This window comes from Leptopilina heterotoma, unplaced genomic scaffold (assembly GCF_015476425.1).
Source record: "Leptopilina heterotoma isolate Lh14 unplaced genomic scaffold, ASM1547642v1 Lhet_397, whole genome shotgun sequence".
In the NCBI taxonomy this organism is placed as follows: Eukaryota; Metazoa; Arthropoda; class Insecta; order Hymenoptera; family Figitidae; genus Leptopilina; species Leptopilina heterotoma.
In genome coordinates, this window is record NW_025111062.1 from 812799 (window position 1) to 829107 (window position 16309).

Consider the following 16309-nt stretch of genomic DNA (forward strand, 5'->3'; position numbering starts at 1 on the left):
ATTGCAAAATTACTTTAACCTAATACCAGAAAGTTAATGACTGCGATTTCGTATTTTAAGAAACGTTTTGAAAAAAAGGCATGTCGCCGACGAATCTATATACGTAGAGAAGAAGAAAAATTTATTTCACTCTGAAAAACTGAATTTCCTTCACTCTTTTAATAAAAATTTCACAATAATCGATCCACTTTCAACGAATTTTTAGAATTTCTAAATTTTGCCTTTCTAGAATTAATAATAGATTGAAAGTAAAAGAGAGAGAAATATTGGCACTCTGTATTGTTTCATATCTCACCTAATCATTTCATTTAATATAACAAATTTTTTCCCTGGAGGTTCAATTATATAGGTGATATTTATTATCACAATTGCGTTATTAAACTTATCCTGAAAACTAATGCTAAAGAACGATTATCTAAAATCCTAGATACCTTTTCCTTATTTTATTTTTCGAATTTAATAATCAATTTTTAATACAAGTTTATGTAAGACTAAAGTACCTAATTGTCTTTTTTCGGTTAGGATATCTTATAATTTAGTGTTTTCATTTTTTTTTTCATTTATTTAGTAATTTTATTACTTTTGAAAATAATTGAATTTCTGCAATTATTTCTAACTTTCCCAAAATTTAATTTTTTAAAATAATTTTAACTAAAATCCTTCTATAAATCCATTATTTTTAATAATTAATTAAATATTTATTTAAAAATTGTAATAATTTCAGAAGAATTTGAATTATTAAAATCTTTCAAAAATCTAATGAGTTGTTTAAAATTTCTAATTAAATTCATTCAAAATTATAATTTTATAAATTTCAAATTACATACAACTTTTTGAATTTCAACTATTTATGAAAATTTGTAAACGCAACTCTTTTAAAATTCAATTAATTTTGTATTTTTGTTGTTATGAATTTTAAAAATTTATTTCTTCTCATTACTTTTAATAAAAATTCCTGACTTTTCCCTGACCTGTGACAATCTGTGTCAATAATAAACTATAATAAATAAATATAAATAAATAATAAATAAAAATAAATAAACAGATAGATAAATATTCAAGTAAAATTAAGAAAGAGAAGTAAGCAATGCAGAAGAGCTTTCAAATGTTTACAAAATAATGTACTTGACGTAAAATAGACGCCAAGGATAAAATTTTGAATTTAACAGTTTTTCTCTCTTCTCCAATAAGTAATGTTTCCAAAAAATAACTAAAAGTGTTAAAATTCGTTTAAAAAAAGATTGAAAAAGATTGAAAAAGATTGAAAAAGATTAGAAAAATTGAAAAGATTTAAAATCACATAAATTTTGTTCTCCAGCGTCTCTTAGATGAGTTGAAAATCACCACATATTATAATTAGGTATACCTAAGCATGTAATTGGCAGATTGCCGTAGAATGTACAAATTCAAGTCTTTGGCACTGGTTATTATGTGGAGACAACGAATAATACGAATAATACGAATAATACCACTGTAAACTTGGTCGAGGACGGACCTGATAGCATTTTCTGTCTCACGTCAACTGTCTAATTATTATCACCTGCATAATTGACGCGCGTGTCCTATCTCAACCCACACTCGATTATTATTCTCGCGAAAAAAGGAAAACAAATTTTCATTTGTCACAAACGCATATTCTCTTTACGTGCGATAACGCAAGAGAACATTTATTTTTAGAATTATACAACTTTTTTTTTAATCTCATACTCTCAGCTTTTAAAAATATTATAATTCCCGTGAAATAATTATGAATTCCCACAACGAACTAGAAGACTATTATCAAATTGAGATTATATCCTTGGCATCTATTTCAGAATTGTAATTGAATTCAATTTTTTCACTTAGGTGACGAATCTTAAAATATGTAACGAATTTTATAGATATTCTTAATTTAGAATTTGTATTTAAAAAAATTTGAAAACATGTTCAAAAATCTTCTTTTATAATATATATATAAATATTGACGGAATGTACCGTTACACCTGTCCAGAATTTAATGGTTTTTTTCCCTACTATATATATGAATATTAGTTTCAAGGTAGACAACACACATCCAAAGTTTCAGATTGAAAGCAATTTTTTTTTTCTTTCTTTCTTTCTTTTTAATATTCCCAAGGAACATTAAATTTGAAATTTTATTATTTTTAGTGCAAAGTTTATTTTTACCGTTAGAAGAGAAATTGGAACACTAGGAAGAAATAGACAAGTGTTAAAGATTTCTTCGGTAAAATTTTTGCATATTTATAAGGCAAAGAGATACGCGGAATTGAATAATTAGAATATTTTGACAAAACTAATAACGAGAATTGCAAATAGAAAATAATTTAACATCGAATTTATCTATGTTTATTAATTTCTAGCAGTGTTATACTCAATCACTCCTATTTGCTATTGATGCAAAAAAAATAAAAGAAAGTAAAATAAAAATGCTAAAAGCTACAAATCTGTTAATCAAAATTTAACAGGAAAGGGAAATTAAAAGGAAAAAGGTAGGGAAATTTACTAATTAAATAGGATAGAAAATAAGCTTCCCTTTTACTAATAAATAGTTGCTCCATTCATTTCCCTCAGTGTGTTTGATATTCGAATGAAAAAGGAAACGAAGCCATGCGTGCGATAATTATCTTGTGATTATTCTCTGATCCGTTACAAGTTACACTTTATTACGACTCATTCATTCTCTGCATAAATAGTTATTTATGAATTAATCTTGATAATTCACTTTCGCATAATTGCAAGCACTAGTTAATTAAATGATTACGGCTTTATTGTAAATATAAACAGTGTTATTTTTTTTCTCGTACTCCATTCAAATTAAAAATTTGATCAAGTATTTAAGAGCTAATTTGTAGTCTGATTATTTGATATCCATTTAAATCTATTTGCTATTTTCTATTCTACTCTCCTCTCAGAATACCGAAATTATAGCAGTAATATTGATGATCTTTTTTGATCTTAATGACTATAGATTGACCGACCATGTTATCTAACCTTTATCTGTTTCACCTGAATATTTTAGGAATCGTTCTACAAATAAAATTCTGGAGAAAAGACTAAAAAAATTATTTACAAAATTATTTTGACTCTGAAGCATTTAGACTTACGATAAAAAAAAGTCAGAATTCAACAAGTTTGAAAGTTATTTTTCAATACTTGATTCTAAATTAGACGTAACCTTGTATATAACTTTAGGTTTATTTTCAAGTGAAACCTTGCATTCTTATAGTTTGAATTTCGATCAATTTTGTTACCCTGAATAAAAGTTATACAAACTATATAATCTGTAACTTATGCCTCCTCTCTATAAATGCGTAACTCACTGTTGCAAGGTTATTTGTAAACTAAAATCTACTACATTTGCAAAATTAAAATTAAAATCACTAACAAAGTTCAAGTTTACATCCGGTCTGGAGAAAAGTTTTTTTCTGTAATATTATTATTAACTATATTACTACTGTTATTACTCTTTAATGTATTTCTATTTTTGCCATAAAATAGATAATAAATTAAATATTTTTGCTCCACCTTTTTTTTGCAATTAATTCTTGGTCCCAACTAAAGAGTCTGATCCTAATTAACATCCTAAAATCCTGGCATTTAGATAATAAGCCGCACTTTCGGTACATGCCTCACACAATAATATAGGTGACACTCGTCTGCCTATTTTGTGCTCATAGTTCAATAGACCATGAAGAAGAAATTAATTTTTAATTCATAGCTCAGAAATTTACCTTAAAAACCCTTTAGTCCCCCTCTTTGTGGCAACACATTTTTTTAAGTTGCATTTGGTCCATATTCGTTGATCTACTAGCGACGTCTGATCGCAAAATCATCCCCTTTCGGAAGAGTTGGCAAATTTTGTTGTCAAATCTTTTTCATACAACCCTGGATTGTACGAAAGTATTTGGACCTTTTGGTCCAAGGACGACAAGACTAAGACTTGGAATAAATGGAGTTTGACCTATGAGGCAATTCCTACCCTTGAAAGAAAAATTGTGTTTATATACTCACGGTAAAGCAGCCATCGCCTCAATAGTTTTTCCTTGTAGCCTCTGGAAACTTCGTATGTTGCGTTGGTCTGATCGGTCTTTTGAAGGGATCCTTAAATAACGCTGATGTTTGCGCTCTTTTCTACTCTTCCGCTTGGTTCACTTGACTTTTGCAAAGCAGAGAACTGTTTCTAGTTGCAGTCTCTGAAGGCTTTGTCTTTCCGATGGAAGACTTTTATTAGAGCACTAATTTCTTAGTAGATCTTAATCATCTTTGCGACTTCCTCTTCGATCTTCCGCAGATAAATCCTGATTTTTTTTTATTTAACACACGATCCACATGCTTGGAATACCAGTTTCAAGGTACTGAAGAATTTCCAGAATCATTTCCCAAATTCCGTTGACTCTTCACAATCCATAATCTGCTGCTGCCAAAAATAAACGTTTAGAATAAATTTTTAATTTGTAGAGAATTTTTGATTCCATCCTTGCTGTTTGGATGTGCCTTTTAGCAGAAAGTTCTACCACCAGGACATGGTACACCTCAACTTTGCCCATTTACCTCTAGTTTCTAAATTCTTCGATGCAGTTTAGTAAAAAGCCAAACGCCAAGTTTGTCTAATATCCTTCGATATTGAATTCTTGAATTCAATGGCCACACCTCCGCTACTTAATTTTGTTTAGTAGCAATTGAAGAAGAAGAAGAAGAAAAATTCTTGAATTCCATTCTTGTTTGAATCGAGTTTAGTAAAAAAAAATCTCTCCACCAGAGGACAAGGCAAATACCAAGTTTGTCTAATGCACTCGAATATTGAACAAATCTGTAAAATTAGAAATACAATAATTAGTAATAAACTCCACATTTAGCATTTTACTACTATAATAATAAAAAAGCAAAAATTATAAATTCTGAACATAAAATTAAATGGTAAAACTATTATTATAATCTAAGTGCATCTTTTCAGGTTAATATCTAAAGGGGGAGATAAAGAAATATTATGCAAATTCAATCTTCAATTGCACGTAAACGGAACTTAAATTATGTTTGCGCCAATTTTATCCCAAGTATCACTACAATATTTCTCTAATTATCCTATTCTAGTTTCTAATCTTCTAAATTAAAGATCTGTCAGAATAAAATTATTACGTTATTATTGGCAATCTTCAAATAATATTTTCTGTGAATGATAAGACTGAATTAATATATTTCCCTACGGGATGAAAATTAAAAAGACTAATTAATTATGCAAAAATATTCATATTATTAAACGTTTAGAATGGGAAATATTTTTATAGCCTTAATAATTATTTCACAAACTAAAAAAGAGTTTGTTTCAAAAATAAATTTTAATCATTGTAATTCAAGTAAATTTTATTGACTGGAAATTTAGACTAAAGTTTCGTTTTCGATTGAATCGCGCGTTAATTGGAGAAATTAAAAAAAAAAAAAAAGAAACGAAAGTAGTCGGCTATTTATAAATCTCCAATTATGTAGATGAATTTTTAAAAAGTGCGAGTGATGCGATGTGCTCTCTTTAAATTCCTCGAAACTTCTCAAATACAACAAAATTGGCATTAAACGAAATTCACTTGAAAAAAAATAAAGTTTTCTAATTCCTCTCTGGCAAAAATGTTTTTCGATATCGAAATTGTATATTAAAATAAAATTGTATATTATATATGAATAAATTTAAGAGAACATGCTGTACCATCTCTTGACCTCCTTTTCCTAAAGTGAATCCCCAAAACATATAAGATTGGCTTTTAAAGTGAAAAAAAATTCGGTCAGTGAAAAAAAGGCGATCAGCTGAAATGGGAGAAAGGGAGAAAGCCTCAGGATGATTAAAAATAAAGGAGATCAAACCGAAAAAAAGAAATGTAAAACAAAAATGACCTGAGGTGAAAATGAAAAAAAAAATATATATATATAGATATGTTATTCTTGGACCCTTGACAATTATTCGTTAACGGGACCTACAAAATGAAGAAGAGGGGAAAGAAAAAAAAAGATGAGGAGGTGGAGGTAATGGCGAAAGAATTTCACCTGGATGAGACCGTCAAATCGAGTTTCCATTGGTCAGTCCACGACAACGCGTATCACCGGGAAGTGTCTTCCTCGAGACGAAAGTTGGTGCTCTTTATAGATTAGATCATAATTGTTTTCAATTAGAAACAATTTTTTTTTAACTCTAAACTTTAAAAACCAAAAATTTACATTTTGGAAAAAATTATCTAAATTTATTCTCTCTCTTTTTTTACGAAAAAAAAAAATTAATAATTATAATTTTAATAATTCTTTTAAATAATTTTTAAAATAATTTATAATTAGAACATTACAATTATAATTAATTGTAATGATTTGTGAAGAAATAGTTATAAAAAATAAAATTTATACAATAAATAATTAATGAAGAAAAAATAATTAAGAAAAGAATAATAAAATTATAATTAATAAAAAAGGATAAAAAAAAATAATTCAAGAAAGGGATAATAAAATCACAATTAATAGAAAAATAAAAATGTAACTTAAAAAAGGTTATTATTACCTATATTAAAAAAATAATTATTACTATTATTAGTAAGATAATAATTAATAAAACAATATTAATACTAAATACAGTAAACAAAAAATTAATAAATAAAAACAAAAAACAATTTGAAAAATTATTTTTAAAAAATTAAAATACATAAATTGAGTTTAAAAACAAAATTAATAATAATTATTATAATTATAAAATTAAAGTTTTAAAAAAAACAGTTTTTAATCTATATAGAGTAATTGAAGGCATTTAGACTCGCAATTGTATTGTCAAAAGTGAATAGGAATTCGTGAAAGTGAAGTGTAAAAATTGTTATTATTGTGTTGCAATTGGAACTCGTGTTTTTATATACGTCAATTTAATATTAAATCGAGCAAAAAAAAAAAAAAAAACAAATTTGTTAAAATAATAAATATCGTATTTTTTAAACATAAAATTCACATGTAAAACTAAAAAAGTTGATTAATTTTGAGTATATAAATAAAAATTAAATATTTAAACAAAATAATACCTTCTCATATGATGTGAATGGTAAAAATATAAATGTACCTACATAAAACTACTTGTAATAGTTGTAAATAATAATTGTAAATAATTCGTTGTCCGAATGTTTTCGTTTTATTGACTTATTTTATTCAATTTATATCTCGGACGTTAAAGAACTTTTTACTAAGTAATTATTATTTAAAATAATTTAAAATAATCAAAAATTTGATTTGTGATAATTAAAATTTGTATATATTTAAAACAAATAAATAATTTACTAGGCTCTGAGACAAATATACTTTTATTTGAATTAAATAAAAATTTTCATTGGCTCAAATAAAATTTCTATTTAAATCAAATATAAAATTCAGTCTGAACCTAATGAAATTTTGTTAAATCAAGTAAAATTTACCTGAATCAAATAAAAATTTTCTTTGAATCAAATAAAGTTTTCATTTAAATAAAATATAAAATTTGTTTGAATCAAATAAAATTTTCATTTACATTAGATAAAATTCAGTTTGATTTAAATAAAATATACTTGAATTAAATGAAATTTATTTAAAACAAATAAATAGTTCAGTATGCTGAGAGTCAAATATATATTTTTTCTGTGTTCGAAAACACAGCATAAAAAATGCAAATAAATTGCAACTTATATTTCATAAAATTGAATAATAAAATGAATCTAGTTTATTGAACTCTATACAGTTCCGGTGATCTCTGGAAAACGATATTATTAATAATGCAAATGGTTTAATTGCAAAAATTGAAGAGAGAGAAAACAAATTTATATTCACGAAAATATAAAGATATATCTTTATAAGCTTTTGAAATCCAGTATAAGAAAACAATAAGAGGAAGTTGGAAAATTAAAATAAAAAAAGGCCATTTTCCAACTCTCCTTGAGTTAAATGCTCATTATGTTTGGTACACATAGTTAAATATTTCATGAACTTTAGACTTTTAACGAAGACGTAGGATAGAAAGTGTCACAGGACAGATTTTTAAATATTTATCATACCCACTTTGACGAGAATTCATCATTATTGTCAGTGACGTGACGTTTATCTAATGGTCTCCATTTTTTTTCCAAGTTCAGTTTGTGAATATATAGAACATTTGTAAATTGCACTAAAAGTCCAGTTAAATTAGACCACTTTTTTTCTTGCGATTTTTCGCTCAAAATTTCAAGACGGGTTCCACATTATCTAGTGTAAGTGTTGTTCTAAAGAATCATTATTTTTATTTTCTTTAATTTAAGGACATTCATCCAAAGAAATATGCAGACTATTTAAAAAAGATAATCAATTAACATTTGAAAAATTAAGATTTCATTCATAGAATATTCTTGAAGAATTTAGATATTTTCAAGAAAAAACAATCTGTCAATTATTTTAAACGTTATACGAATTGTTATTAATAATGAAATGAATTTTTTTGTTTCTAGACGTTTTTGGGCCATCAATCAAAAGATGTCGTAGGAAAATTGGTGGGAGCAACAACACATGGAGCCACTCCGTTAGTGATGGCCTGCAGGAATGGACACTACGATGTGGTTGAATATCTCATTGAAAAATGTGGTGCCGATGTTGAACAAACAGGATCGGGTAAATATTTTTTTCAACAACTTGAAAAATCGTCTTTTAAATTATTTCGAACAGTGAAACCTGCATTATAGTGTTTCTGGGAATTTCAGTACAGTAGAACCTATAATATATAATTCTATTTCTAAGAATTCCTCCACTATTTCTAAACATTAAATATTTTTCCTCATCATTTATTCATAATTTTTCTTTTTCGTTTATTTTTGCAATTTGAATTTCTCGAAAATTATTAGTTTGAAAAATTATGAGGCAATTTTCATTCTCATTATAAAATATAATGCGTCAAGAAAAATTGAAATTATACCAATGAATTTAGGTTTGAGATTTATATTGCAAAGTGTAAATTTCTTCATTTTAAATTCCAAAGTAAAATATGCATTTCATCGTTTCAGATGTAGCACACATTTAATAGACTGCTTATTTAAGACTAAACGCATAAAAACGTCATCATTAGAGAAACGATTGTTTTCGAATGTATTCGAAAAAATGAGGCTAAAAAGATGTCAAACACAACATTGTTTTTAATTTCATTGCGGTATTAGGATTTTTTTTTCTTTTTTTCAAAATTCCCCAACTTTCAAATAATTGCATTCCTCATTTTATGAACAAATAGTCACATAAATATTAAATATACATACAGTCATAACACTATAATTATTTTTTATTTGCTTTATGAATGCGAGAAGAATATATACATTACACATATTTTATATGAATATACAACCAGAAAAAAGATCACTGTATTTTAATCAGAGCCTACTAAACATTTTATTTCATTCACAAATAAATTTTATTTCAAACAATCAATTTAATAGGCTCGAGGCAAACTGACTAATCTTTAAATAAAATTTAAGTAAAATTAAATAAAAAAAAAGAAACGTAGAAAACTTTAATTTAAAAATGAAAAACTAAAATTATTGGAAGAATAAGATATTTCTATATAATATAATATAATAAAATATATAATTAATAAATACTTTTATAATAATTATAAAGTAAATTTTACTTGATATTTTTAAAAGAGATTTTTTTCTCAGGGTTGCCACGCTTTTGCTCCTGACTTTTCCAGGTTTTCCTAGTTAAAAACGGAATTTTTCCAGGTTTTTAAAACTACATTTGTTGCCAACAAAAACATTTAATTTTTTTTTTCCCTGACAAAATTAAATTCCAGACAAAATTCTTACTTCTTGACTCTAAAGAATATTCTCAATCAGTTTCAAAATTATTACTCAGAAAAATGTTCCATTGCTTCTTTTTTCAATAAATATTAAATCATTATTATTTTTCCATAAGAATTAATTCTCTTAGTTTGAATCAGTTAAAAATCGTGGTTTTAACTGACAATCAGTGACTGACTTTTTGCTTCTGAATCAGTTAAAAATAACTGATTTTCAGTGAAAAAATAACTAATTTTCAGTAAATAATAACTGAAAAAATAGTTAAACTTGAGTAATTGAATCAGTGAAAAAAAAATTTACTGAAACTTGAGTTATTTTTAACTGACAATCAGTTATTTTTAACTAATTGTCAGTAGAAATATTACTATTTGAATAAGTGACTGACTTTTTGCTTCTAAATCAGTTATTTTTAACTGATTTAAATTTAGAGAAAAGATTTTCAAAAATTTCAAATTCAAACCTTTTTCAAATTAAACAATTTTCAAAAAATTGTTATAAAACATGAAGATATCGATCACTTCGAGTCGAAGACTCGGAGCAATCGATATCTTCATGTTTTATAATAATAATTAAAGATGACCGACTGATAAAATTATTGTTTTATATTTTATAAGAATATTCTTACTGTAACTTCATCAAAATTATTCTCATTTCAATTCAATTATTTTCTACAATTTTTAACTAAAATTCTTCTTTAAATTAATTATTTTTAAAAGGTAATTTTTGAAAAATTTACTTTGAAAATTTTCAAATCCTTTTCTTTACAATTCAATTTTACGAAATTTCATCGATTATTCGGAAATTCTTCAATTAAATATATATTAGAAAATAAAAACTTGAAATAATTTCAAAAAAGTTGCATTAAACTTTAAAAAAAATTAAATCTACACAATTTTCAGTTAAAAGTATGAAAAATTCAAACTTTCAAAGATTATAATTTGAAACCTTTTCAAAATGCAATTATTTCTAAAAATTCACGCTATAATACTTTCTCTTTAAATTTGAATTAGTAAAAATGTTTACTACTTTCGAATTTGTGACTGACTTTTTGCTTTTGAATTTATCAACAAATTTTTAAATAATTAAAATTCTTTTGACCAATTTTAATAAAATTTTTAGGAATAATTTTTCCATTTTCGAGAAATTAGATTAAAATTGCATTAAAAATATAATTGAATCTCTGTAAAAAAAATTTGATTGAATTGAGAAAAGTTTTTGAAAATAATTGAAATTTTGCCAAGAATTTTATTAAATTTTTTCAAAATAATTATTAAATTTTGAAGAATAATTTTATTATTTATTTATAAAGATAATTGAAATTTTGACGAGAATTTTTTTTAAACTTTTGACCATAATTGAATTTCTGTGAAAAATTTTATTACTTTTTGAAAATAATTGAATTGTTGAGACGAATTTTAATTATGTATTGCTTTTTAAATAATTGAATTCTTTTATGAAATTTTATTGAAATACGTAGATATTATAAATAATTGAATTTTGATAAATTATTGAAATTAATTTAATTCCACGAGGAATTGTATTAAAATTATTTTGAAAAAAAATTGAATTGTTAAAAAGAATTTCATTAAAATTTTTGAAAATAATACATAAATTATAGGAAGGCTTTTTAAAATAATTGAATTTTTTTTTTATGAATTATAATAAAATTTTTAAGAATAATTACATTTTTCGAGAAATTCCATTAAAATTGTATTAAAAATAATTGAAATTCTGCGATGATTTTTATTATTTATGAAAATAATTGAAAATAATTGAATTGCTGGTAAAAAATATTATTCTTCATGAAAATAATTGAATTATTGCGAAGAAATTTATAAAAAAAATGTGTAAATAATGGACTTGCTGTGAAATTTTTATTTAATTAATTAATTGAAAATTGAAATTTTCTAAAATTTCAAATTAAAACCTTTTGAAATTCACCTATTTATGAAAATTGTAAACGCAACTCATCTTTTAAAACTGAATTAATTTTGAAATATTTAAGTAAAATTAGATTTCAAGAATAAGTACAATAACTTTAGAAAACAATAATTTTCCACGATTTCGATAAAAATTCCCTGACTTTTCCAGGTTTTTTCAAGGTTTATAAAATTCCCTGACATTTCCAGGTTTTCAGGTTGCGTGGCAACCCTGTTGCTTTATTTTCTATTATTTAGAATGACTTGAGTATTAATCGAACACTACTTTTATTTTGATCAGAGTTCATTGACTTCGTTTAAAGGTCTAACCGAAGAAATGATCTCTTATTAATTTTAATATTTACCAGTGAACGTGAAATTTTGAAAAATGTAAATACACAATAAATGAAATTGATATTTTTCATTTTCATTATTATTCAAATAAAGTGTATTTAATTTAAGAAAATAGATGAAAAAATGCCTCCAATTAAATAAATTAATATATTTTAACATTAAACACGACAACAATTAATAAGTTGTAATAAATTATTTTTAAAATACAAAAGTAAATTTTAAAAAATGACTCAACTATAATTATATTTGGTTATTATTTGTTTGTTGAAATAGTGGTTTTCGATGGAGACACCATTGAAGGAGCTCCACCTTTGTGGTGTGCTGCAGCAGCCGGACATCTCGCTGTGGTCGAGCTTTTAGTTAAAAGAGGTGCTAAAGTTAATACCACTACAAAAACAAATTCTACACCACTCAGAGCTGCATGCTTTGATGGATATTTCGAAATTGTTAAATTCCTAGTCAAACACGGTGCAGGTAAATATATGAAATATCTAACACCTAATTTCAAGAATGGAAAAATCCTCTTTGGGGTTTTGGGGGACACAATTTTAAAAAAAAATTGAAGATTAAAATCGAAATTAATTGAAATTCTCCTCTTTGCAGACATCGAAGTAGCGAATCGACATGGCCATACCTCTTTAATGATAGCATGTTTCAGAGGACATGTGAAAATCACGAAATTTCTACTTTCTTTGAAAGCAGATGCCAACCGAAAGTCAGTTAAAGGTAACACGGCACTGCACGACTGCGCCGAAAGTGGTTCATTGGAGATCATGAAGGTACTTATTGAGCATGGAGCGAGAATGGATGTTGATTCCTTTGGAATGACTCCACTTCTAACAGCTGCCATTACAGGTGAATTATTTATCACGTCACAATTTAAACTTGTATAATAATAATAATTTCCCGATTATTGGAAATTAGGAATTTAAAAATAATTTAAATTTTCAGGTCACACGCACATCGTTGAATATCTCATTTGGTTACCGCATTTAGTTTGCAGAAAAGAAAAAATAGACGCCCTTGAACTTTTAGGTGCCACTTATGTCGATAAGAAACGAGATATGATTGGCGCTTTAGAATTCTGGAAACGAGCCATGGATGAAAGGTTTGTACTTTTTTTCTAATGAACCACGCATTGTTAATCAACTATAAATTAAAAATTAGATACAGAGGAGACGGTCCTGTGATACCGAAGCCAGCGGTTCTACCCGGTGTAGCAGCCTACGACTTTGCTCGGGAAATCACTGATCCAGAAGCATTGGACGATCTATTCGCCGATCCCGATGAAATGAGAATGCAGGCACTTATTATCAGGGAGCGAATTCTGGGACCAGCTCATCCCGACACGAGTTATTATATCCGATTTCGCGGTGCTCTCTATGCAGACGCGGGCAAATTTAATCGCTGCATTGAACTTTGGAATTACGCCCTCGACATTCAGCAAAGTATGCTCGAGCCCCTTAATTCAATGACGCAAGGTTCACTATTCAGTTTCACGGAACTCTTCAGCTTTCTCATTGGCGACGAGGGCAAACAAACGAGAAGAGGACAACGCGTGCCGCCCGTTCAACGCGAGGAACTAATGCGAGTCTTTAAGAAAGCGGTAATATCCTCTACTCCTTTTTTCTTTCATCAAAACGAAACATTTCTTTTTGCTTCAAAGAATAGTGCTTTCATTTCTTCACTTGAGAACGCCGAGGTCGCCACCAGGTGGCAAGAGAAATTCCAAGAAACGACTCAACTGCCATCTGATGGTGACCTTGGCGTTCTCAGGTGGAGAATCTCTAACTTCTCAAAAATTATTTTCAAGTCAATTTATCTAGAATTTTACTACATTTTTTTTTTTCTCGTTTCTTTGAGGATTCAAGGAAAAATCAAGTTTCTTACTTCTCATTTCCTTCAGGTGCTGGAAGTAAAATTAGGCAAGCAAATGTTGGACAAAATGCCTCGCTGCGAACGAGACTTGACAAATTTAAATCGTGTCCTAGTGATTGCACTTCATTTGGCCTGTTTATTGACACGAGAGACTCCAAAATCTGACAGTGCTGAGCACATGGAACTACATCGTGTACTTTACGAACTAGTAAAAATCAACGCTACAGGCAAAGAAGTTGGTATTCTTTTCTCCATTTTTCAGAAGAATAGAATAAAAAAAAGAAAAAATTAGATTTACCCAATAATTACTTAACTAATCCCTAGGGTCGAGACGTTCTGCAATTGGCGCACAGCAAAGACGCGGCACTAATCGGTGGCTATGCCGCCTGCGAATTCCCATCGCCACACTTGACGCGAGCATTACTCAAAGTCGGCGCCGATGTGAAGGCGAAGGATTGCGACGGAAATACGGCACTGCATCTCGTGGCCCTGTCACAGCCATGGAACATTGAACTGGCGAAAACATTGCTCGACGGCGGCGCTTACATCAACGCCGTCAACAATGAGAATAAAACCTACGAAATGCTACTCAAGGACAAGAGACTATTCGCTGCCGTGAATCCTCTGAAATACACAACATTGACCTGTCTTGCTGCCCGCGTCGTTTTGCAAACACAACCAATCAACAAAGTACCGAGACATCTGCAACATTTTTTCGAAATATACTACACTAAAAAAATGTGTAGACAGATGCTGTCCTTGTTAAATGAAAAAACCTAGTCTCAAAATGAGTAGCGTCATGAGACTAAGTTCTTTTTTTTTTTTTTTTGTTATTGTGAAAACAGCGTCAAATAATTTATTATATTAGTCATCAAAATTCAATTTCGGAAGAATCAATTTTAACAAAAATGTTAACAAAATTTTCCCCGAAAACTATTCATCGCAAAGACTGGTCTCTTATTTGCGTTCCGTACGGGAGAAAAAAGTTTTTCCTAGAGAAAAAAGATCATTATCATTTTAATTTATTCGCACCTATTAAATGTCTTTTCTCATAATTATATATATATATATTATATTTAAAACAAAAAAAAAAATGTCATAGAATTTTTTTTTTTTTAATGTACTCAGTATGATGTAAAATTAAAAGAAAAAAGTGGTACATAATAGTTAATGAGAATAAATGCTCGCCTATGCATGATTCTACACTTTACTGATACTTAATCAACGGTCTCGGAAGTTTAGCTCAAATATAAGGTCGTACTACCTCTACGATTTACAATCAATTTATTTTATTCTATGACTAAGCTAAAAGAAATATTCCTCTTGACTTGTAATAATTTCGTTTTTATAATTTCTATCATTAAATAATACACTTCAATTAAATAATTTCATTTTCCAAACAATGTAATTATTGAATTCAATTTCACGATTCAAATAATTTCTCTATTCAAATAATTTAATTATTGAAATTTCATTATTCAAATAATGCCATCAGTGAAAAACTAAAATTCAATTCAGTGATCAGTATTTGCACTGCCGTGATATAAAGACAAAGAAAAACATAACTGCGAAATTAATTAGTCATTAAGAGGAGGAAAGCGTTCTTAATATTTGTGTAACTCTGATACCTTGATTTCAAAATGTGATAAAAAGAGACATATAGATAGATATATACATATAAACATTATTACTATATTATTCTTATTATTAATTGTATAAAAAAAAATACGCGCTGATTTTTAAGTAAGGTGCATTTTTCTTTACTTTTTTCTGTCAAGTTCGAAAGCACTTAAAAATGATTGAAAAAAAAAATTGTAATTTTTCTGTGAAACCTGTCTTTCTGTGAAAAAACAAAATGTAAATTAAATATTTTTAGCAAATTATTTTTCGACCTTTACAGATAAATGGAAGTACCTTGCTTTTTTGTCCAATCAAACACTGTTTTGTAACGTAATGATGGTGAAAATACAAGTGCGATAAAAATTATATTAATAATTTTCATTTAAAAAAAAAACCTTTCTAATTATATAATACCTACCTAGTTCATATTTTTCAGATCTGAATAAAAAAGAACGAAATTTTTGAAAAAATACAATTATTTTTAAATAGAATTTTAGGGAATTTCAAATATTTCAAAAATTTTCTTTTATAAAATTTCAATTAATTTAAAAAAAAACTAGAATTGAATTTAATTGAAATTTTTTCAAAGTATGATTAAAAAAAGAATAAAATCCGCGACCCGTATAATTAATAATAAACTAATAATATTCATTATTAATGGAGAAATATCAAAATTAATGAATAATTTACTAATTTTAAGATATTCTTTAAATTTTCTTTCTAAACAAATTAATGCAA

At 27.0% G+C, this 16309-nt stretch overlaps 1 protein-coding gene across 4 annotated transcripts in view; it reads left to right on the forward strand.

Moving 5' to 3' along the window:
- The window catches only part of LOC122506153 (protein fem-1 homolog CG6966), a 32663-nt gene extending 16726 nt beyond the window's left edge, over positions 1-15937 (forward strand). For 2 of the 4 annotated variants that reach the window (XM_043618174.1, XM_043618175.1), the window contains exons 2-8: positions 8466-8625; positions 12347-12547; positions 12677-12928; positions 13025-13181; positions 13241-13679; positions 13980-14186; positions 14276-15937. In XM_043618174.1, the coding sequence (XP_043474109.1) occupies positions 8466-8625; positions 12347-12547; positions 12677-12928; positions 13025-13181; positions 13241-13679; positions 13980-14186; positions 14276-14731 (1872 nt within the window). In that variant the 3' untranslated portion in view covers positions 14732-15937. Of the gene's footprint in view, positions 1-5974; positions 6117-7869; positions 8232-8465; positions 8626-12346; positions 12548-12676; positions 12929-13024; positions 13182-13240; positions 13680-13979; positions 14187-14275 lie in introns of those variants that run through there. The other 2 variants (XM_043618177.1, XM_043618176.1) reach the window with 2 other exon arrangements.
- Positions 15938-16309: the final 372 nt, after the last annotated feature.